The 25,556-nt window shown below is 37.9% G+C and overlaps 1 protein-coding gene across 1 annotated transcript in view; it reads left to right on the top strand.

The window, feature by feature from the left end:
- Positions 1 to 10,146: 10,146 nt before the first annotated feature.
- Positions 10,147 to 25,556, top strand: part of UBA6 (ubiquitin like modifier activating enzyme 6) — a 106,678-nt gene continuing 91,268 nt past the window's right edge. The window contains exons 1-2 of the mRNA XM_066384644.1: positions 10,147 to 10,265; positions 13,917 to 13,979. Coding sequence (XP_066240741.1) covers positions 10,195 to 10,265; positions 13,917 to 13,979 — 134 coding nt within the window. The 5' untranslated portion in view covers positions 10,147 to 10,194. The remainder of the gene's footprint in view (positions 10,266 to 13,916; positions 13,980 to 25,556) is intronic.

Below are 25,556 nucleotides of genomic sequence, written 5' to 3'. Positions count from 1 at the left end.
CCAACTTGACAAGATTTAAAAATGGTTCTTCATCCCATTCTTTACATGGTATGTGAAGGGCCTCTACATGAAGGGGAGTTTTAGAAGGGTTCCGATTTGGACAGGGGTTAGAGCATTCCTCTAGGTTGTGCATCTATGGCAATTGTGGTAATTAAATGTAGCAAGAATTACATTGTTTTAAAATACAATCAAGGAAAGACATATTGGTTATGTTTTATACATCATATACCTTCTGGGTTTTTTTAATCATATCAGACTTGTGCCTCTCACAGCTATTATTTATTTTTATACCCTCTTTTCTAATTTGAGGGATTTTTTCTATCTTCTGATCTTAAATAAGGAATCAAGCAAATGCCCAAGCAAAAGATTTGATATGTAAAAGGATTCTGAAAACCACAGTTTCAATATATACAGGTCAAAGAACAGAGCAGAGTAGTGGGAAAGAAGCAAAGAAGAACTTTCTGTAAATGGGTAACTAACACCTACAGATATTCACATTAAGTGGTATGGTATCCAAATTATGTCTGCACAATCTTTCTTTTAATTTAGGCCTGTTTCTACCCATTCCATGAAAAGAGGGAGAGGATAAAAATAATGGAACTATAATACCCAATAAATGAGAAAATTATATAAGGGACATAAATTCAACCATTATTTAACTTATTTTTTAAAGAATAGGTAAAATATCATTATACTCATGTGAGATATATAGTGCCACACAAAAGATGAAATGTAATTTCCAAATATTTCAGAGCATGTGAACTTGTGGACAATAAATTGCTAATAAGAGTCATGGTAGGTCTTTTCTTATTTTTCTCTCTTCATAATTTCAATTCTTTAATGCTGTGGTGTGTGGTACTTTTCCCCCCACATCTCTTTTATTTTCTAATTTTGTCTCTTTTGGTCATATTTCGGTTAATACTGAGCTCCTTCCTTCTATTCTTTCACTCATATCTTCTTTTTTATTAAACTCATACCTTTAATTAAACAGTCCATGCTCCAATTCTACAGTTGAATAGGACAAACTTCAAAATTTGTAATGTAGTAAAATGCTCAAATTTTAACTTTAAAGGCATGTACAGGTATATTGATTCCAAGATTTCATAGTTCTGCTAGATAACAAAGGAATCTATATTATAAGAAACCAACTTATAAGTCCCTGTATCACATATTTTATTTCTAAATTGATAACAATTCTTACTTCTGGATTTAAAGGCAAAAACAATATACATATACAAAACACAACCTAAGGGCTTTAGTAAAATATGTGTTTAATGAACATAGGTCAGTTTGGCTCTTATATGCTCAAGAAACTGTTCTATTTCGGTATGTTCTCAGGAACTTTTTGATATAGTAAATAAAGGGCTATTCAAAATCTTGATGCAGGGGTCTATAACTTGTGATTCATGCACAAGACTATATTTAAATGAAATTGACTTTTTTATTCCTATTTGTATTATTTTATGTATTTTTAAATATTAACCTGAGAGGGGTTTATAGGTCAAACCAGACATCCCAAAGAACCCATATAACAAAAAACAGTTAAGAGTCCCTGATTCTTGCCCTGGCCGGTTGGCTCAGTGGTAGAGCTTCGGCCTGGCATGCAGGAGTCCCGGGTTCGATTCCCGGCCAGGGCACACAGGAGAAGCGCCCATCTGCTTTCCCACCCCTCCCACTCTCCTTCCTCTCTGTCTCTCTCTTCCCCTCTCGCAGCCAAGGCTCCAGTGGAGCAAAGTTGGCCCGGGCACTAAGGATGGCTCTGTGGCCTCTGCCTCCAGGTGCTAAAATGGTTCTGGTTGCAACAGAGTGACGCCCCAGATGGGCAGAGCATTGCCCCCTGGTGAGCGTGCCACGTGGATCCCAGTCGGGCACATGCAGAAGTCTGTCTGACTTGCCTCCCTGTTTCCAACTTCAGAAAAATACAAAAAGAAAAAGAAAAAAAGAAAAGAATCCCTGATTCTTATATATTTATAAGAAAGTTTATTACAATTCAAATGATCATACTATATTCATTTGCTTATATATATGCATAATAACAATATTGAAGCTGTATTGTTTCAGTTTGATTACACAATATTTTCAAACTTAAAAACCCTATTAAGGCTTAATATATAATGAAAAACAGCAGAAATAAATATATTATAGGAATACTATGGTCCATAGATTATAATGTGGATTTAATCCAAAATTCATGGTTCAAAAAGTAAATGTAGTTTTTAAATTAAAGATACACCACTCAATGACAGATATTTAATATTTGTTATTACAGTCATTTACCCTACTTCCAATCATAATAAAAGATGAGAATTCCTTATATAAAAAAAGATATATTCTGCAGAGAGAACCCAATATATCAGATATTTAAGTGGTTTTAAGTTGAATTTTCTCTTGCAACTCAATTTAATAAAGAAATTACATGAACTAATGACAATGAATTTAGCAAAGATTGTACTAAATCACTTTTGTCTTAAGAAGCAGAGATATCATAGCTATAATATACAAATACTGTGGGAGGGAGAAGGATGGTACCACAGACATGATCTTAGGAATTTCCTAATTTCCTTAAATGGCCTGGTCTCAGAATTTATTTGGTATTAACAAAGAGATATTTATGGGCAGTTAAAATATATTTAGAATGTTATCTATTTTGCATTTAGTCTAGTTTTAAATGTTGAACCGATTTGTTGAGCTTGTTTAATTACTATCAATTGCATCTATAGGAAGCTAAATAAAATAAAGTTTAGTTTAACTCTACGATTAACTTAAATGTTCAATTTAATTCTGTGGTTATTAGTTTTTAAAAATCAAGTTTAAAACAATTAGTTGAATATTAAAAGTTACAGAATATATAAAGAACATGCATAGGAACAATAGGATATAGGCAAAAACTGTTGAAATAGTCTCTGAGTGATAATTTAAAGTTCTTTTCTTTCTTTTGAATGCCTATAACTCAAAATTTCCAAAATAAATATGTTTCTTTTGTAATGAGAAAAGATACAATACATGTTACTTGTGTGCATGCTTGTATGGCTTTTATGCATGACTGTTACCATTAGAATGCTTTCAGGGTAAGTAATAGAAATATCAGACTAGAAGCGGCATTTTTCTCTTCATTTCACGCTACAGGAAATCCAGAAGTAAGCAGGTAGAGTTGGTTAATTCAGAGCTTCGAGTCATTTTTCTACTTCTACTAGGCTTTACTTTAGCAATTAGTTGTCGCCAACTGGAAGTCTCAAAGGCAGAAATGCTGGCTTCTCATTGTGCATGTCTCCTTCCCAGAACTTCCTCACTTTCTCTTAAATTGGCTATTCTTAATGGAAACTTACCTTCAATGCTCCTCCACTTATTCAGCCCTATCCTGAAGCCCTGGAAAAGAAGTCTTCACATAGTTGTACATTCTTATAATACTCACAAAAATTAGATATTATAATTGCAATTTGTCAAGACTATCTCTTTTTACTTTTACTTCCCCTCTGCCACACTACCCACCCAGAGGAGGTGGTGTTGGAATGGCCATGGATATCTTTGGGATCCAAGCAAGAGAAAGTTGAATTAGGGATATATTTATTTTGAATCTAGAGGGATAATATGTGGTCCTTGATTATTTTTATGAATAAATCACTGTTAACCATCACTGCAAGATTCTAAGCATAAATACAGATAAAATATTATACATGCAAAGAGAAATAAAACATGTAAAACCCTGTAAAATTCTTTATGATTTTTCTGTGTGTGCAGAAATAAGACAAGTTTGTAACTTTAATGTTTGTATTAGGTAATGAGAAAATTATTACCTTTATCAAGTAGAATGCTTTAAGCTACCATTGGAGGGCCGCCACATACAGTGCTCCTCTCACTGACCACCAATGAAAGAGGTGCCCTTCCGGGAATGTGGCAGTGGGGGGGGGGGGGGGGAGCGGATAAATGGCCTTAGGGGGCCGCATGCGGCCCACGGGCCGTAGTTTGGGGACACTTGCCCCAAAGTATATAAACTGATAAACTGGCTGTTAGCTGAGATTGTAAGGCAGGATTTGGATGCACCTGTAAGCCCCTGCCTTCTCAGGTTGCTGACAATTTGAATAAAGGATATTTTTATACCACCCATACCCTGGTTCAGTGATTAATTGGACTCAGCAGTGATGGGCAATTCAAATCCCAACTTGTTCTGGTAACAACAATGAAAGCATGCATGAAAGTTGTGCCACAGAATAGATCAAAACTATAAGTTACTATTTTGAAACCAGCTAAAAGAGATATGATAACAAGATATGAAATAACAACATGATTTAGGATTTGAAAATCTTAATTAACTCAATGAGAGGATCCTTCTATAGTTTGTAAATATATATGATATATTTATATATGTAAATATGTATATATGTATATGTAAACATGTAATTATATATGTAAATCTGTAAATATGTATTTACATATATATACACACATAACATCATCATATTGTACACTTTAAAATATCTTAGTTTTATTTGTCAATTATACCTCAAGAAAGCTTGAGGAAGAGGGATATTAGAAAAACTTGGAAATGAGGTGACAAAAATCAGGAAAATTAGTTACAAAGAATAAACTAGAAGGAATACAAAAACTAATAAAGACACAAGACCGATTTTTTTTTTCTGTAAAGAATCTGAGCTAATACTTAGGTTGATGCTTTTCTAGTCATTCTGGTTATCTGGTTATCATTCTGGTTTCTAAAAATTCTTTAGGAAGGATTCATAGGAACAGTGGTTTCATCAAATATCAATATCATATCAAGGTTGATATGATAGTTTATATCCTTTAACATGAGAGTTACTTTTGCTGGTTACTAAATCCTTGGCCATGCTTTTTCCCTTGAATATCCTAAATGTCATCCTATTTTCTTTTGACAAAAAAAGCTTCATTGTCAGCCCTGGCTGGTTGGCTTAGCGGTAGAGCGTCAGCCCAGCTTGTGGAAGTCTGTGGTTTGATTCCCGGTCAGGGCACACAGGAGAAGTGCCCATTTGCTTCTCCACCCCTCCCCCTCTCCTTTCTCTCTCTCTTCCCCTCCCACAGCCAAGGCTCCATTGGATCAAAGTTGACCCAGGGCACTGAGGATGGCTCCATGGCCTCCACTTCAGGTGCTAGAATGGCTCCGGCTGCAAAGGAGTAACGCCCCAGATGGGCAGAGCATTGCCACCTAGTGGGCATGCTGGGTGGATCCCGGTTGGGCACATGCGGGAGTCTGTCTGACTGCCTCCCTGCTTCTAACTTTGGGGAAAAAAAAAGCTTCATTGTCAAAAGTCTGATGATATTCCAATTTCCTTTTCCATTTTGCAAATGTTACAGAACATTAAAATCTGTTAAATTTGGGTATCTTTATACTGTATGTTTGAAATAATTTATTATATTTCACCAAATCTAAGATTACCTTAATTTTAAGAGCACCATTATTTTCTGTATTTTTTAGAAAGAAATATGCATTCTAATTTCAGGAATGTTGAAATGTCAAGAAATGGTCTTAGGTGAAATATACTACCTTCATTTTATGTTGCTAAATAACAAATTACCATAAACATAGTGGGTTAAAACTACATACATTTATTAGCTCACAGTCCTGCAGGCCAGAACTGAGGACACAGTACTGAGAGGGGAGAAACCAGAAGAATGCAGGAAAAAGGCCCTACAATGTCTGTGACCCTACGCTCAAGCCAGTTACCTCAGGGTTTTGAACTGAGGGAGGAAGGGCTCAATGGGCTGATTGAGAAAGTTTGAAAAGTAACAAACCACAGCTGTAGCCCCTTTATCAGCCCTGAAATTAACTTTCAGCACCCAGCAAGGAAAATAGGACATGTAAATAGTCAAGGACAAACAGTCCAAACCTCCCCTTTTATCCTCTCCCCTCCCGGAGACACAAAAGTCATGTAGGCCTGCAGACAAAGAAGTCAAAGAAACCAGGCTCTTGTCAAGTGCCCCTTGCATGGACACTTGAAAAGGCATATAAGATGTAAGAAATCTAACTTTGGGGAGCTCGTGCTTTGGTGCTACTAGCCCTACAAACTCCGCTGACTACTAACAAATTCCTCTTCTTCTATTAAATTGTCTGGATGTCTGTCATCCTTTGGGTGTCATTTGGGTGTCATTTTTCCCACTACAGCATAGCTGGGTTCTCTGCACAAAGCCTCACAAGGTTGAAATCAAAATAATGGCTGACTGTGTTCTGATCTGAAGCTTGGGGTCTTCTTCCAACTTATATAGGTTGTTGACCAAATTTAGTTAATTAACACTTGTAAGCCAAGGTCCCTATTTCCTTGGTGGCTGTTAGCTGGAGGCCACTCTCAGCAACTAGAGGACATTCCCATTGTTTTTTATGTGGTCCCTTTCCTCTTCAGTGTGAGCAAGGTAGAATCTCTCACATCAAATTGCCTCTCACACTTTAAATCATTTTCTCCAGGAAAAGCCCACTCTCCTTTAAAGATAGATTGGCAATATACAAATAAATAAACACCATAAGGTGATAAATGCTAAAAGAAAGTGGAAAAAGTTTATACTTCTATTTGCTTCTGCTTAGAATATTCTTCTACTAGAATATCTCACAGAGCTTGCATAATTTAGGATTGGGCTTAAATACCATGTTCTCAAATAGGCCCTCCGTGACTAAAATGTCTCCTTCCTCCCTCCCAAGTCTGTTTCTGCATTGTTAATCCTTTTTTATTTTCTTCATCACATTTATTTTCCAAAATTATTTTTTCATTTATTTTCCATTTTTTGGCTTCCCACAATGAGATTGATGAAATTAGGGATCGCTGTATCTCTATCACCTGATCATTGTCTAGTCATTAGGTCCTGAAGTTTAATAGGCATTCAATATTTAGAATGGAAAGAAGAAGGAAAATTGGAAGGAAATAGGGTAATTGGCATTATCTGTGGTTTGAGCCAAAGATATTTATATTTATTAACTTTAGAATAAAGAGAAAAAAACAGGGGACAAGCCTAGAGCTAGAGCAGAAATTTGAAAAGAATGGGACATAGACCAATTTGATTCTAGTGGTTATATAGGAAAGGTTCACTACTGGATTGAGAAAACTGAATGATGCCTTAGATGAACAGCATGAAGTTTTCAGGTATTGGAAACACATAATCCTGAAAAGAGAATAGAGAGGTATAAACGGTAATGCAGTTTTGCCTGGACCCTCCCTCCACACTAGAGAGGAAAAAGTTGTAATTAAGTAAAAATATCACACAATGCAAAAGATGATGTTTTATATTAAGGTGACCAATTGTCCTCCTTTAGGGAGGACAGTCCTTCTTTTTTAAGTTCCATCCTCCTTCGAAAAGTGTCCTCCTACATGTCCTCCTTTTTGATATTGGAAGACTGATCTGTGAATGTTTGTATTCGATCAATGCAGAGTCGATCCATTGCGTGTGATGTGATGTATTTGTATTTGACTTGACAATTGGTCAAGGATCAGTACAGTGTGGCCAGATGCGATTATGGTGCATATGTTCTGCATGGGAGACCATGAGAGAGCGCGTGATATACTGAGCATGCAAATGGCTTGTGTACTTCCTACTGAAACACAACATGGCACATACGACATTGTAGACTCACGATTATTTCTTTCTCAGTGAATATTCAAGCATAGACAGGTTAAGCACAATTCACATTATTAGTTCATTATCTATTTAATAATTTCCAAATACATATAATTTTATTTACAAGTATTTTCCTGAAATTCGAGGTTTAAAGTAGAAATCTAACCTCAAACCATATCTATTAATAATGCATTTTGATTAAAAAGTTGCATAAAACAGACATTTTTAATTAGAAAATGATAAATACACCTGAATATCACTCCAAATTAATGGTTTTGTTAGATATTTAGTTTTACTAAATGAGTAGTGTTTTATTAAAATTATTATTAAAAATTAATAGGCATGTAAGCATGTTTTTATTATGCATTTATAATATTTTAGTGTATTATTGTTGCAATGAATACAATGTTTTATTTACGATATTGTTTTCTTCAATTTATTTGTCCTTTTCATTGTAAAAATGTTGGTCACCTTATTTATATATACATAATATATATTTATAAGTATGTATATATAATATATATTTATAAGTATGTATATATAGATAATATATATTTATAAGTATTATATGTATATATAGTTGTTGGGCACATAAAATATATTAATGCTCACTTTGTTAAAGATGGCGCTGCCCAAGTGGAAGCCCATCTCCCAGGTGATATTAGTTGCCCTTATGCTTGGAATGGGCATAATTACATTAATGTGTGTTGGGGGCAGGCTGTGGGCAGGCAGGATCCTTGTAGCCTGGGGCTTGGTTTTAGGACTAAGCCTTTCTCGCCCTTTTTGATGTGAGGTGGACTTTGTATCAGAGACTTTCCTATTTTGTATATTGGATTAAAAGTTTTGATTTCTGTACTATAGAGTGAGGCAGACCAGGAGCTTGCTCTCTCTTGGTTCCTGAGATTAGCATTAGAGCAGAGAGCAGAGAAAAGCCACGTGGAGGAGAGGAAAGAGGCAGCCAAGATGGTGGAGTGCTGAAAGAGACATCAATTTGTACAGAGTTTGTGCAGGGAGAAGGAAGGAAATGGAGAACAGAGGTGAATAAGTCTGGTGAGCTAGAAACCTTTGATTCTGGGAAATTCGGATGCGTCAGTAGCTTTGTGAGCACTGAATGAGTGGGTTTTGGAGCCCAGTGTATGTTTTTACTTGCCCACCGGGTGCAAGCTAGGATTAAAGATGATGGCCCATCAGCTTTTGGCTCCATTATTTCATTACCTTCTGTCTGAATCCAATGTGAAACTGCATGTGAATGGCCACAATGGTGGCTCCTGGCTTCACAATAGTCAAAGTATATGTTAATTTAAAAAATTCAACAGGCAAATCCCAAAGTTAGTGTCCCACTAATTCTTTTCTAAAATGGTAAAGGAGAGTCAATGGAAAGAGAATTAGATGAAAGGTCTATAAAGCCAACAGCCAGGGCCACCATCACAGCCACCTGGCCCATGCAGGTTCGCACTGGATTCGGACAGACGGTAATGAAACAATGGAGCCACAAACTGGTGGGCCATCAGCTTTAATCCTAGTTTGCAACCGGCAGGCAAGTAAAAACACACACACACTGGGCTCCAAAACCCACTCATTCAGTGCTCACAAAGCTACCGCCTTATCCAACCTTCCTAGAATCAAAGGTTTCTAGCTCACCAGACTTATTCACCTCTGTTCCCCATCTCCTTCTCTCTGCACAAACTCTGCACAAACGGGCTTCTCCCTCAGTACTCCACCATCTTGGCTGCTTCTTCTCCTGGCCTCCACGTGGCCTTTCTCTGCTCTCTGCTCTCCAATGCTAATCGCAGGAACTGAGCAAGCAAGCTCCTGGTCTGCCCCACTTTATAGTGCAGAAATCCAAACCTTTAATCTAATATACAAACAAGGAAGTCTCTGATACAAAGTCACTTATCTGAGGCATAATGGATTCCTAATGAGAGTGCACCACCCCACATCATGCATTCAGTCAAGGGTGTGGGGAAAAACTAAGCCTTAGGCTATAACGAGCTGGCCTGCTTACAGCCTGTCCCCCAGAAGCAATGCAAATTGTAAGCAAACATATATTTATAAACTTATTTGACCAAGTGTTATTTATAGCTCTAAAAATCATGATTCCATTAAAGCTGTGACAGTGCTTTATAAAGCTGTAATATACAGTATATACCCAAAATTATCTGTCAAACGTGTAACATCTCAAAATGAAATCCCAGGTTGGATATCTGGAGCTATTACTACACTTTGGTTATTTATTTATAAAACGGAAGGGTCTGCATTTCTCCGTACAAAACTCAAGAGTTCGGAGACGCAGCCTCATGATTTCATTGGCCACTGGAATACTCGGTGCTTGGCTTTGGAGCCAGAGGTGACCAGGAACTTGACTATTTCGGTTTTACTAACACCACCCCCATTCCCGTACAACAGAGCCGCCCACTGCAGCCACCTGCATCAGAGCCCGCCCAGTGGCCACACCCAAACCGGAAATCAGGGAGCCCCTGTGGTTGACGGGAAGGCAAGGCGCGTCGCGCGCTTCCCAGGCCCGCCCCCTCCGGTGACGTCACAGTCCGCCCTTTGACCTCGCCGTCCCGCCCCTTTCCCTGCCTCCCCGTGGCCCGCGGCGAAGGCGCGTCTCTGGAGGCAATGGAGGGGTTCAGTCCTGCGGTCGCTCCTCGGGGGGAAGAGGCGTCCTGCTCTTCCTGGGGGGCCGGCAGGTGAGAGGACGAACGTGGGCGCGAAAAAGCGAGGGGTGCCGGGCAGAAGGCGGGCGCCGGCATTCTGTTTCTGTCCCTGGGCGCGAGAGGCCGCGGGGCCGCGCAGAGCCGGCCCTGGGAGGCGAGCGAGGCGCGACGGGTGGGTGTGGTGGCTTGGCTTCCGGCCTCTGCGAACTCCCCGCTCCGCTGAGGAAAAGTCCACTCCTCGCCCCTTCCAACGGTTTCTCCGTTACGGTTGGGGTCGACTCGCCTGCTTCCTCCCGCTCCCCCGACGGGAGGGGCCCCGGCCGAGAGCGCCAGCCGGGTCTCGGCGTGAGCGTCCCACCCCTGGTGCCTCCCCCACTGCTCCCTCCTCTCGGGCCGAGGCGAGCTCAGAGTTCCCTCGTGCGTGGTCCTCCACGGAGGTCCTCGGAAAACTGTTACCGGCGGGGACTCGTTCATCAGTGGCAGTTAGGACACCCTGAGGACTTCTGTTGACTACAGTTTAAAAAAAAAAAATCGGGAAAACCAGAGTTCCCCATTCTTATTTCCCAGCTGGTAGAGGTTCTTCACGGCTAGTCCACTCCTGGAAAACTAGGGTAATGGGGTGGGGGTGGGGGGATGTTCGTGGCGTTTGTTTCGTAATCGATAAAGCGGGTTATTACAAACTGCCCGCTGCCGGAATACAGTATACCAGATAGACGCGGAGGCATGATTTACACCCAAAGGCAAACTTCGGTAAACCTGTAGCTTTTTCTCGAGCTTCAGGCTGAAGGGATGCTTTTGATACCAGTGTTGCCAGCACTGCCATATTCACTTGGGGGAGACTATGCAATGTGAACAAAAACTCCCCTCCTTTAAAGCATTTTTGATTGCCATATAAACCTTACTACAAAAGTGACTTTTGAACCATTTCCAGTAAGGCAGAACTTTCTGGAAAAAAAAAGTACGGAAAGACAGTTGATTAGAATGTAGCTCTTGTCATTTTTTTTTACCTGAGAGGTTTACCCACCAGCTTCTGGCTTGCTTTCAGAATTGCAGTCAGGAATATTTCTAATAGTTATCCATTTAATTAACTAGAAGCTGATATCATTTAATGGTACCAATCAATGTTTGGTAATTTCACTGACAACATTTTGATTAACTATATTTACAAATCCTTTGGATTATATATCAATATCAGGCCTAAAAAATTGGATTCTAAAACTAACTTTCTTCCTGTCATGTTGTTTTTAGAATCGATAATTAGAGCTTCCCAACTCTGGAATGGCTTACCCTTTTGCTGAGGTGATCGTTGATCTTATCTGTCAGTGTGGCTCAGTCCCAAAGCCTCAGGCTGGGAACCATCTCGGTTTCCCAGTGCTTATCCTATTACCTGTTTTCGTTGTATGCTGTACTATGAAAAAATTGGGACAGGCTATGGTAAATGGCACATCAGTATAAGTGTGTCTTGTCACACCGGTGTGCTTAATTTTTAAAGTTCACTCAACAGGTATTTTTTAGTGTAGGCAGTGCAGCGTGGTACCTGAGAGCAAGACTGCTTAGGTTCCGATTCTGGCTCTGCCATTTACCTAATTTGACTTTAGGAAGGTTTTGTAAATTTTTAAAATTTATTTATTGATTTTAGAGGAAGACGATGAGAGAGAGAAACATTGATTTGTTGTCCCACTTATTTATGCATTTATTGGTTGATTATTGTATGTGTCCTGACTGGGAATTGAACCTGCAATCTGGGTATATCAGGACGAACGCTCTAACCAACTGAGCTACAGGGCCTTTTGGAAGTTTATTTAAATTAACCTCTGTCTGCCTCAGTTCCACCCCCACCCCATTCAGTGAAGATGGTAATGGTACCTATTTCATAGAGTGTTAGAGGTTAACTGAGTACATCTGTATCACTTAAGACGATGTAGGCACAGTGTTAACCCTTGTTACTAAATGCCAGCTCTTCTAGGTATTTGGAAGGCAGTAGTGAATTCTTAATGGAGCATACATTCTTTAGGGGAAAGCAGATAATATACAGTTAATTATAAGTGATTTGTAGAAAATACATCAGATTAATGAATTAGGAAGTGACCTAAGGAGAAGAGGAGCCATTTCATTGATAAGATGATTAGGAAAGGTCTGTGTAATATTTGTGAGGTAATATTTTAATAATTTGGAGATCTGAAGGGAAAACATTCCAAGCAGAGGGAATAACAAGTGTGAATAAAAACTACAGTGATAGTGCCTGACTAGGCTGTGGCACAGTGGATAGAGCATCAGATGGGATGCGGAGGACCTCATCTTCAAATCCCCGAGGTCACCAGCTTGAGCACCGAACCATAGACATGACCCCATGGTCGCTCCCCCCCCCAACAAAGAATCGATGCTTTTTATCTCCCTCCCTGTCCCTCTGTCTCTATCAATAAATAAATAAATAAATAAAAATTTAAAAAACAAAGTGATAGCAACTTGGCTTTTTGAGGAACAGCAGGTAGGCCAACTTGGCTAAAGATAGTAAGCAAGAGGGAGAGTTGTGGGAGGTGAGATTGGAGAGGTGATTTGGAAGCCGACCACATAGGGCCTTATAAGCATAGTAAAGTACTTAAATTTTATTTTTAGAACTAAAGGGTAGTTCTAGGTCTGGGAGTAAAAGTCTGACTTCATTCTAAAAGATTTAGGCTGTTGCCTTGGCTGCATAGGTCTGGACGGATTAGAGTGTTGTCCCCATACATAAAGGTTGTGGGTGTTCGGTCCTTAGAGCACATACAAGAACAGATGAGTGTTTCTGTCTCTCTCCCCCGACCCTCCTTCCTCTTTTTCTCTCTCTAAAGTCAATAAATACATTTTAAAAGATAAAAATAAAAGATGGAGGCTATTATATATGAAGAATAAACTGAAGGAGAAGGGTTATAGTCTAGATAGAGAGACTAGTTAGGAGGCCTTTGAAGTAGTTTAGGTGAAATATCATGGTGGTTTGGCATGAGATTACTCTGATTAAAATAGTGGAAAGTGATCAGGTTTGAGATCTCCTTTGAAGGAAGAGTTAACACGACTCACAGATAGAGGACATTAAGGGAACAAGTTAAGAAGATCCCTAGGTTTTTTGGCCTGAGCATGTAAGTGGTAGGTAGTACCAGAAACTGAATTGGCAAACACCGAGGAAGAATAGATTAAGCAGGGCAGATTGAATTCTGTTTTGGACTTGTTATGATTATGATACCAATTGGACATCAGAATAGAGATATTGTGGCAGATGAATAAAATCTAGAGGTCAGAGAAGAGATCAAACATGGAGAAATATGTTTATCATCAGTATTGTAAATTCCATGAATTAAATGAGATTATATAGGGACACTGTATTTTAGAATAGGTTTATGGTATACTCCAACAAAATTGCTAAAATATGGGTCCAAAAGAATATCTGCATCACTGATGAAAGAACACCTGAGAATAAAACACCCATGGGCTATAATTTTGCAGTACACACAGAAAGGATTAGCAGTGAGAGAATTTAATTTTGACCTATTTTTAAATACAAATAAAGTGATAGATAATATATGTATGTGATTTATAAAACTTCCTTTAGTCACTGGTGAATCGATTCTGTGTATAATTGTTACATTACAGGATGTGAATGAGTATTAAATAATCATGCTTACTCTTAGAGATTGTGTTTTATTTTTTTAGTACAAATACACATCTGCCTATCATGTCAACAGAATCTGTGGAGATTGATGATGCATTATACAGGTAAGAACCTTATGGAAACTAAAATTTATTTTCCCCATTCTTTGTTCTTAAATAATGAAGTAGTCTATTTGAAGATACCATTAGGCCTATGCCGAATTTTGTAAATGTATCTTTTTAAGAGTTGCTTTCAATTTAAAATTTGGGTTTCTGCAATTTATTTTTAACTCTGTGTAGTCTGAAAGTAGAATAATATTTAACCCTTTGAGTAGTGAGTTTTTTCATGCTCACTGACCCCCAGGAGTGAGTTTGGTTTTTTTTTCAAAAAATGAAATTAGTTCCAGTTAGTTTTATTAACTTAAAATCATGTTTGTTTGATAACCAATTTATGGAAATGAGAAGAACATACTTTTGCCTTTTTTTAATGTTGCCTTATTTTTAAAATATATTGTGCCCTGGATGGTCTCAGGAGGCACGAGGACCTACAACAGGGGTTCTCAACCTGTGGGTCGCGACCCCGGCGGGGGTCGAACGACCAAAACACAGGGGTCGCCTAAAGCCCTGGCCGGGGTCGCTACCCACAGGTTGAGAACCACTGACCTACAAGAACGTTTGTACTACTCAAAGGGTTAAATCTCAATTGCTTTAGGCAATATGACTAAAGGATTCTGCTATTCACTACAAAATAGAGTTTTTGAACAGTTTGTTGATAGGGCAGGAGTCTCAGGAGAAACAATCCATTCCACTTTATTTTGTTTTACAGTTAGCATCTAGAGAGTGTTTACTTCAGTGTAATCTCATTAATAACATTGTACATTTGCACTACATAAAGACTGGAGAAGTATTGTGTGATTGAAGAGCTCTGGTTTGAATGGAATTTAGTGAGACTTGATTTTATAATACTTGGCCATGAAATCAGAATACTTTTTCACAAAGAGAAATTAAAAACACATATGTTATGCCTGACCTGTGGTGGTGCAGTGGATGAAGTGTTGACCCGGAACACTGAGGTTGCAGTTTGAAACCCTAGGCTTGCCCAGGCAAGGCACATATGAGAAGCAACTACTTTGAGTTTGTGCTTCCCACTCCTCTGCCTCCTCTCTCTTTCTAAAATCAATAAATAAAATCTTAAAAAAAAGAAAAAACACGTGTTGCTATTACTCCTAAAAATGTTTTTAGTACTTCAAATTGTTTGTATGTAAGATAGTATAATCTTGGTTTAAAAGTTTTTAGATTTCCTCTCATATAATCATGAAAAATGGATATCATGTAGGAAAGATAAGCTCATTGTGTATTTTGAATTCCTTTTTATATATATTTTAATGTAGGATGCAAAATCATTTTTGAGCACTTGAAGAGGAGCTGATATGTTGATATCAAATCTGTTTTGTGCTTTACACTGATGAAAGTGATGAAAAACTCTTATTTTGCTTATGTGAAAATTATTTTACCATATGTTCTCCAGATTATTAATATACTTCAAAAGTTACCTTAAGTTTGGACTCTTAATCTGTAATTATGGCAGTTCATTAAGGTAACACTGGCCAGTTTTATTCATTATTTAGTTAAAATCCCTGTGAAACTTCTTTTTTTTTTTTTTTTAAGTGAGAGGAGGGGAGATAGTGGAACAGACTCCCGCATGCACCCTGACCGGAATTCACCTGGCAACCCCTGTCTGGGGCCAATGCTCAGACCATCCAAGCTATCCTTAGCGCCCGACCAGCACTCCGCCAACACTCGAACCAGTGGAGCCACTGGCAGCAGGAGGGGAAGGGGAAGAGAATGGGGAGAAGGAAGGGGAAAGAATCATTTGGTTACTTCTCATGTGACTTACTTTTCAATTCCCTGACTAGGAATTGAAAGTGGAGCTTCCACACACTGGGCCGACACTCTATCCGCTGAGCCAACTTGCCAGGGCACTGTGAAACTTATATCCCTCCAACTCAGTAATTGCTGATTAATAACCATCATTTTCAGTAACCCAGAGATTAAATTTTCCATATGCAAGGTTCCAGTTTGCTTGACTGAAAGTTACAGAATATAGCAGTTTAAGTATAACATATAGTGATTTATATAGTCAGGTATTGCTGGGTCATAAGGTAGTTTTAATTTCTAATTTTTTTAGAAACATCCACAGTGTTTTTCATTGCTTCTGGACCATTTTATATTCCCACAAATGGGGCACAAGGATTCAAATTTCTCCATATCTCCACCAACACCTGTTATTTTCTGGGATTTTGTTTATGTTTTTTTTGTTTATTTATTTGCTTTGCTTTGTTTATAATAGCCATCCTAACAGATGTGAGCTGATATTGTGGTTTGCATTTCTCTGACAATTGGTGGTGTTGAGCACCTTTTCCTAACACACAACAGTTATGTGTCATCTTCAGAGAAATGTCTGTTCTAGTCTTTGCTCATATTTTAATCATTATTTAGGTTTTTTGCTTTTAAATTATAGTTTGTTATATATTTTGAATACTAATCCCTTATCAGATATATAGTTAATATTTTCTCTTATCCTGTAGTTTGCTTTTTCAATTTGTTGTTTCTTTTGCTACACAGAAGCTTCTTAAAGTAATCCCACTTGTCTATTTTTGCTTTTATTACCTGTGTTTTTGGTGTCATATCCAGGAAATCTTTGCAAAACTGAAGTTAAGCTTTTCCCTTATGTTTTCTTCTAATAGTTTTATAGTTTCAGGCGTTACAATTAACTTCTTAACCCATTTTGAGTTGATTTTGTCTGTTATATAACGTGAAGGCCCAATTTCATCTTTTGTATGCAGATATCAGTTTTCCCAACTCCGTTTGTTAGCCCCAACTTACCGTTTCTCTGAATACACTGGCCATGCTATAATACTTTCATACCAAACATAGTTTTTACACTTTTACATCTAAATTGTCTATTCTTAGAGCTACAGTTTATACCTCAAAAGCACATTCTACTTGACTTTTAATACTCACTCAAATGTCTCCTCTGATAACTTATCTGAGCTACTTTCTAATCCTTGTGGCTCATCCTAAAACTACATTATTCTTGTTGCTATTAAAGTACCCATGAAATTGTATCAGTATTTTTTACAAGTATATCAGCTCTATCAGACTGAGTTTCTCAGAGTTCAGGACCATGGAACATTATCTAATGTGTAGAAGAATCTCATAAAATGATTATTGAATGACTAGAACAAGACAGAGGGTTGAGACTGACTTGTGGTCTTGACGTTGGCAGTTAAGGAAGTCGGCAGGAACCAAAACTAGAAGAATCAAAAGATGTGACTGAAAAGTGTGAAAAAGATGTATATGGTACTTATATTAAGAGGTACTGATATTAAGAAGGTACTTAAACCATTTCTTCCTAGAGCAAAAACGGGGTATCTGGGCAAGGTATAATATTTCTTCTGCTGGAGTCTGATATAAGGAGGCTAAAGAGAATCTTACATCTGGAAAATTCTAACAATTGGAAGAACAGAAAAATAGAAAATTTTCTGTTTTCTGTGCATTGGGGCATTTTGAGCAAATGAGCATCTTTTTTACAGACCATAAGTTTATTTTTACCTGAAAGTTAAAGAGGAAGTGTAACTTTTTGATATTTTTTAAATGATCAATCTATTAATATTTTTAAAATGTGTTTTTACAGCAGATAGCATGTCCTAAATAAGTCATTTGTTTTAAAACAAAAATTAAAACCATCATTTTAAATGTTTTGTAAAAAACAGCATTTCCAAGCTTTCAAAACTTCTTCATCAGGACATCACTTCAGTTTTCCTCTGAGCCTATGAACTTTTTGGCATTTTTATATGTTGCTATTTATAAGGTCAATACTTTAAATGTTGTTAATTTCCTTCTAGATACTATAGTTGAAATCTGGTTAATATTTACTAGGTATACAGGTTATTCCCAGATATGAATAACTGAGGCTCAGTTTATAGTTACCTCTAAACAATTAGACTTTCCTACAAAACAAACTTCAAAATCTACAAATCTTGACTATTAACTAAGTTTCTAATATTTGTGTATATGTTTAAGTAGGAAATATTTTTAGAGCAATTTCAGTACCTAGTTGAACAATGTCTTTCTGAATACATTTTAACTTTTATTACTGCTCAGTCTTAAGGCACCTCATAGGAACTGATCAGCTGCATCTGAAATTGTTCTCATAATCTGAAGAGTTTTTTTGTTTAGGGGTGCACTTCTAATGGCAATCAGAGGCATGTATCTATTTATTTTTATATCTTTTTGGGTTTTTTTGTTTGTTTGTTTGTTGTATTTTTCTGAAGTTGGAAATGGGGAGGCAGTCAGACAGACTCTCACATGCGCCTGACTGGGATCCACCTGGCATGCCCTCCAGGGGGCGGTGCTCTGCCCATCTGGGGCGTTGCTCTGTTGCGACCAGAGCCATTCTAGTGCCTGAGGCAGAGGCCATGGAGCCATCCTCAGCGCACAGGTCAACTTTGCTCCAATGGAGCCTTGGCTGCGGGAGGGGAAGAGAGAGATAGAGAGGAAGGAGAGGGGGAGGGGTGGAGAAGCAGATGGGCGCTTCTCCTGTGTGCCCTGGCCGGGAATCGAACCCAGGACTCCTGCACGCCAGGCCGACGTTCTACCACTGAGCCAACCGGCCAGGGCTATTTTTACATCTTTATTGCCTGCAAATTGTAGAGTGAATTAGACTCATAGATCTGGCCATTCCTCCCTCCCTCCCTCTCCCTCCCTTCCCGTTTTTTCCTCTGAGGATATGTCTGAGCCTGCTGATCCCAAGATTTATCTGAAGAAATGAGTGCGTTCCAATTTAAGACTGTAGCCTTCATTTTTTAACTCTACTTTTAAGAAAGACCTCTCCATTGGAATTAATAAGGGCTGATTTTAGATAATAATAACATGATATTTTGATATTTCATTTTCTGTATTTGCATATAGGTTCCTGTGTCATCAATGTATGAATGTGGATATCAAAAAAGAATCAGGGCTTTCTTGAGTCTCTGGGTATAATACAATCATAGGATCAAAACCTGTGTTTATTCTAGTGGAATTCTAGAGGAAACTCTTTCCTCTGGCTTTGGGGATAATGCTCTTTTGGAATTTGCTTCTACTCCTTTGACTCTGCTTCCTCCTCGGACTTTTTCTTGCTTTGCCTGCACCATAAATGCCATCTTCTAATTTAGTTTATGCACCAATCCATTTCGATGATTTTAACTATCTCTATATACTAGTAATACTTGAGTCTCTTTCTTTAGCTTTCTCCTTCCATGCTCACACCTCATTTTTAAATGCATACACACATGTAAATGTAAACCAGGTAAGATGTTCAGTGTATATCTACTTGTTAGAGAAACATTGTATTGCAGTGGAATGAACATGGTCATTGGTGATACAGGAGAATATTGACATCCTATTCCTGACATTTATGAACTAAAACTAGTTATTAAATTTTTCTGCTCCTCATATTTCTCATGTGTAAGAGAAAATAATATTTGTTATATCTTAAGAGTAATATCTTAGTCCTAAAGTTTTCAGCAAAGTACTGCTTAACATTATTTGAATTCCTTTTTTCTTCTTCCTGTTCCCAAGCTTAAATGCTATGACACCCTCTCAGTAATCTAAGCTAAAACATGGTGTTGTCTTAGATTTTTTTCCCTTATTGCCATCCCCAAATTCAATTAATTTTTTTAATACTTTCAGTTCTTTTACTAAACAACTCTTAATTACAACTCTTTCATTCCCTCTTCCTGCATTTGGCATCTCTCATTGAACTGTTCTAATGTGATCTCTTTAGAGCTACTCTTATTTGTAATCCGTCTTTCATACTTTATTCAGTGTTGTTTTTGAAATTTATCTAAAAGTCCATGACTTCTCAGTTTAAAATCTACTTAAATGGCCCTATCTACATTTGTGAGGCCAAATTTTATAATATGTAATTACACTCTTTTTTAAATACAGCGTAACATAATGACTGAAAGTTAAACTTTGTTTTTTGTATTTTTCTGAAGTTGGAAACGGGGAGGCAGTCAGACAGACTCCCGCATGCGCCCGACCGGGATCCACCCGGCACGCCCACCAGGGGCGATGCTCTGCCCACCAGGGGGCGATGCTCTGCCCCTACGGGGCGTCACTCTGCTGGGACCAGAGCCACTCTAGCGCCTGGGGCAGAGGCAAAGGAGCCATCCGCAGCGCCTGAGCCATCTTTGCTCCAATGGGGCCTTGGCTGTGGGAGGGGAAGAGAGAGACAGAGAAGAAGGAGAGAGGGAGAGGTGGAGAAGCAAATGGGCGCTTCTCCTGTGTGCCCTGGCTGGGAATTGAACCCGGGACTCCTCCATGCCAGGCCAACGCTCTACCACTGAGCCAATCGGCCAGGGCTGAAAGTTAAACTTTGATGTGAGATCTGAATTTGAATCATCTTCCACCATTTATGAGTGTAATCTTAATCAGTTTACTGAACCTCTTAAGTCTACTCTGTTCTTTCACTTATACATTTATTCATTTAACAAATACTTTGTGAGAAAAATGTACAAATTACAAATTAATCATAAAGAATAGTGTCTTAAGAGCTTGATAATCCCTAATTTTTATTTACCATGAGTTATGGCCATACCTTTCTTTTTAGCCTTTGTGTCACTTCTCATCAGTTAACTCTGCAGCATCCTATGTTTTTAGTCTTGTCAAACTTAATTTTTTATACTGTCAGGGATTTTATTTTACTCTACTTATAAGCTAAAAGCTAAGCTATTGTTGTTAATGAGTGCTGTAAGAAAATGTGAAACTTTGGGGTTTCATTACGTTTTTATATAACAAGGAGCATGGGCATCAGCATGGTGCTCCCAAGTCCTATGGAGGCAATGCCCTGGGTCAAAATGGGTGTTTGTATATAGTGGGTTTACATTATAGCTGAGGAACACTGAATTTGAGGGGCCCGTCACTTTATGGCAAGCAGTAAGCAAGTTTACTCTTTGTCTTGGGAAGAGTCTCACCTCATCCCTCAAGGTTATGTGCTGCAAACACAACTCTGAGAAAAGACCCAAGTAAAGAGCAGTCAAGACCTTGATTGCTAGGCGTATCTAAAGAGACATACAGGTGTATGAAAGACCCATACAGGAATGTCTCCCAACAAAAATACATATTTTTTTCACAATTTCATTGCAGTACAATTGATGTCTGATAAACTTACATATTTAATGTGTACAGTTTGATATGTTTTGACCTGTATATATAACTCATGTAATCACCAGTTTAGTTAAGGAGCATACATATTTATCACACCTAAACATTTTCTTACATTTTCTTTCATTTTCTTTGTGCCCCTTTGTGCCTCCCTTCTCTTCTCCAGCTCCTATTTCCCCAGGTAACCAACTACTTATTTGCTTTTATCATTGTAGAATAGATTTAATTTTCTAAAATTTTATTTACATGGAATTATACATGATGTACACTTTTGGAGATGTCAGGCTTCTTTCACTCAGCATAATGATTTTGTGATTCATCAATATTGTATGAGCAATTTTTTCCCTTTTTTTATTATTTATTTATTTATTTATTTATGTATTTGTATTTTTCTGAAGCTGGAAACAGGGAGGGACAGTCAGACAGACTCCCGCATGCGCCCGACCGGGATCCACCCGGCATGCCCACCAGGGGCGATGCTCTGCCCACCAAGGGGCGTTGTTCTGCCGCGACCAGAGCCACTCTAGCGCCTGGGGCAGAGGCCAAGGAGCCATCCCCAGCGCCCGGGCCATCTTTGCTCCAATGGAGCCTTGGCTGCGGGAGGGGAAGAGAGAGACAGAGAGGAAGGAGGGGATGGGGTGGAGAAGCAAATGGGAGCTTCTCCTATGTGCCCTGGCCGGGAATTGAACCCGGGTCCCCTGCACGCCAGGCCGACGCTCTACCACTGAGCCAACCGGCCAGGGCCCAATTTTTTCCTTTTTATTGCTGAGTTGTATTCTGCTATATGGATATACTATAATTTTGTTTTGTTTTTTTGTATCTTTCTGAAGCTGGAAACAGGGAGGCAGTCAGACAGACTCCCACATGTGCCCGACCGGGACCCACCTGGCATGCCCACCAAGGGGGCGATGCTCTGCCCATCTTGGGGCATCACTCTGCTGCAATCAGAGCCATTCTAGCGCCTGAGGCAGAGGCCACAGAGCCATCCTCAGTGCAGGGGGGGGGGGGCGGGGGGGAGGGCAAACTTTGCTCCAGTGGAGCCTTGGCTGCGTGAGGGGAAGAGAGAGAGAAGAAGGAGAGGGGGAGGGGTGGAGAAGCAGATGGGCGCTTCTCCTGTGTGCCCTGGCCGGGAATCGAACTCGGGACTCCTGCACGCCAGGCCGACGCTCTACCACTGAGCCAACCGGCTAGGGCCGATATACTATAATTTATTTAACAAATCAACAGTTGGGCATTACTGTTGTTTCCAAGTCTTGGCTATTACAAATATGGTTGCCCTGAGAATTTATATACTTGTGTTAGGGTATGCATATGCTTTCATTTACTTTTAATAAATATCAAGAGTTGAATGTCTGGATTGTATGATAGGTATATTTTTAACTTTTTTTTATTTTTAAGAAACGCCAAAATGTTTTCCAAAGTGGTTGTACCATTTTACATTTTCACTGATAGTATATGAGAGTTCTAGTGCCCCACATACTCAGTACCTAGGTCAGTCATTTTAAGTTTAGGGATTCTAGTGTGTGTATGGTGGTATTACCTACTACATTACGGTTTTAATTTGCACATTCCTTAAGCATCTTTTCATGAGCTTATAATTGCTATCTGTCGTCTTTAGTGAAATGTTTCTAAACCTTTTGCTTCTCTTTCTGTTAAGTTGTCTTATTGAGTTTTTTATGAACACTATATACATGTTCTTTGTTATATATAGTTAAAAAAATTTTCTCCTAATTTGTTTTTATTTTTATAACAATGTCTTTTGCAAAGCAAAAATTTTAAATCTGATGATATAATTTTATATATAATTGAAACTTTTTAATTTTATTTTTTAAATATGTGCAAAATTTAAGGATGTGAAGTTTTTCTCTGAGTACCTTCTTGAAGTTTTATAGTGTTAACCCTTAATTTTAGGTCTATGTTCCATTTCGAGTTAATTTTTGTATGTGGCGTGATGTAAGGGCCAAAGTTTATTTTTTTCTCAGCTCTCCAGTGTTTCAGCACCATTTGTTGAACATTATCCATCCCCATTGAATTCCTGGGTATCTGTGACAGAGTTTGGTAGCTAAATACCTGTGCCTTTATTTGTGGAATTTCAGTGATCTCTATGTCTCTTTTTATGCCAGTACCACACTGTAGCTTTATCATAAATCTTGGAATGTGGGAATGTAATTTCTCCAACCTTTGTTCTTCTTTTACAGTATTGACAGTGTTGGTTTGACTCTTCTAAGTCCTATGAATTCCCACAAACATTTTAGATTCATTAAAAACATCTTTATGAAATTTTGTTTGAGATTGTGTTATATGTAGTTCATTTTGAGGAATATTGACATTTTAACAATATTGAATTTTGAGATCCATTAAGATCTTGCGTAACTTATCTAATTTAACCCTAAGTAATTTTTATTTTTATACTATTGTAAATTATAATTTTTAAATTTAAATTTCCAATTCATTTTTTAATAGGAGCACAATTAATTTTTGCATATTGATTGACTTTTTATCCTGCAGTCTTGCTAAACTCACTTCTTAGTTCTAGTAAATATTTTATAAATTCCATAGGTTTTTAATACCATCATATTGTTTGAAAATAAAGAAGTTACACTTTATCTATTCCAATCTGGATGCTTTTTGTTTTTTTGTCTTGCCTCACTGGCTGAAACTTCCAATACAGTATTGAATAGAAGTGGTGAAAGTATACAACCTCACTTTCTTTCTGATTTTTGGTGAAAGATATTCTTCCATAGTTGTGTATGATGTTATCTGTAGGCTTTTCATAGATACCCTTTATTAAGTTGAAGAAGTACCTTTCTATTACTAGTTTGTTTAAAGTTTTATTTTGTTGTTCTTTTAAATCAAAATAGGTATCTGGTGTGCCAAACTTTCTTTGTATTCATTGAAATATCATATGGTTTTTTAGTCTTTTAATGTAGTGAATTACAATGATGGCTTTTAGAGTAGTATACCACTACCACCCTTACGTTTTATTTCTAGAATAAAACCCATTTGGTCATGTTGTATTTTTACATATATCTATATATAAATATATATAGTATATATTATAGATAGATATATTCATATATATATATTATATATATAACCTCTGTTAAGAATTTTTGCATCTGTGAGGCACATTGGTGTGGAGTATGTTTTTCTTTTTGGTTTTGATATATTGGGGAAAGCTGATTTCATAGAATGAGCTGAGAAATATTTCTTCAAATTTCTAGAAAGTTTGTGTAGAATTAATATTATTCTTTAAATTTTGGTAGAATTCACAGTGAAGCTATCTTTGAAGTTTTCTTTGTTGGAAAGTTTTTAACTACAAATTTAACATCTAATAAATATAATCGTTCCACTAATGTATTTCTTTTTGAGTGAGCTTTGGTAGTTTCTATCTTTCAAGGAATATATTCATTTATCTTAGTGGTTTCATTTAGTGGCATCAAGTTGTAATATTTTTTGAATATCCTTTTTAATGTCTGTAGGATATGAAATGATATTTCTTTACTTATTTCAGATGTTGGTAATATCTCTGTTTACTCTTTTTTCCTGGTCATTCTGGCTAGAGATTTATCAAATTTGTTTTTTTCAAATATACCAGCTTATATTTTGTTAATCAAAATGTCATTATGTGGCACATGACTATATATGATATATACTTCTCCTATTCCAGGATATGAGTTATGCTGTCTTAAATTTTACTTCTTTGTATGTTATAAACACAATATATTACTAGTTTTGGCTTAAATAATCAGTTATCTTTTTTTTTCTTTTTTTCTTTTTAAGTGAGAGGAGGGGAGATAGACTTCACATGCACCCTGACTGGGATCCTCTCGGCAACCCCCGTCTGGGGCTGATGCTCAAATCTACTGAGCTATCCTTCGCGCTTGAGGCTGACGTTTGGACCAACTGAACTATCCTCAGCGCCTGGGGCTTATGCTCAAACCAGTTGAGCCACTGGCTGCGGAAGGGGAAGAAGGGGAGAGGGAGAGGAAGAGAAGTAGATGGTCATGTGTCCTGTGTACCTTGACCGAAGATCAAACCTGGGATGTTCGCAAGCTGGGCCAATGCTCTCTCCGCTGATCCAACTGGCCAGGGCTAGTTATCTTTAAAAGATAGTTTAATATAAGAAAAAAAAGGTCTTTGTATTTATCCATATTATTGTCATTTCTGGTATTCCCTATTTTTTTGTGTATAAATTAGGGTTTCCATCTGATATTTTCTTTTTGCCTGAGGATTTACTTTAACATTTCTTATGTTGAAGGTCTGCCAGCAATGAATTCTTTAAGCTTTTGTAGGTCTAAAGAAGTCTTTACATTCTTTTTTGAAATTGAATATAGATTTTTGGTTGGCAGTCTTTTCTTTTAGTACTTTAAAAATGTTGTGCCACTTAGTTTTGATTTATACTGCTTTCTGGGAGAAAGTCAATTATTATTCTAATCTTTCCTCTTTAGTAACATGTCCCACTTTCTCTAATTACTTGTGTGTGTGTGT

Source organism: Saccopteryx leptura, chromosome 5, assembly GCF_036850995.1.
Source record: "Saccopteryx leptura isolate mSacLep1 chromosome 5, mSacLep1_pri_phased_curated, whole genome shotgun sequence".
NCBI classification, from domain to species: domain Eukaryota; kingdom Metazoa; phylum Chordata; class Mammalia; order Chiroptera; family Emballonuridae; genus Saccopteryx; species Saccopteryx leptura.
The sequence above is the reverse complement of the archived record's forward strand: the minus strand, read 5'-3'. Positions and strand labels throughout refer to the sequence as shown.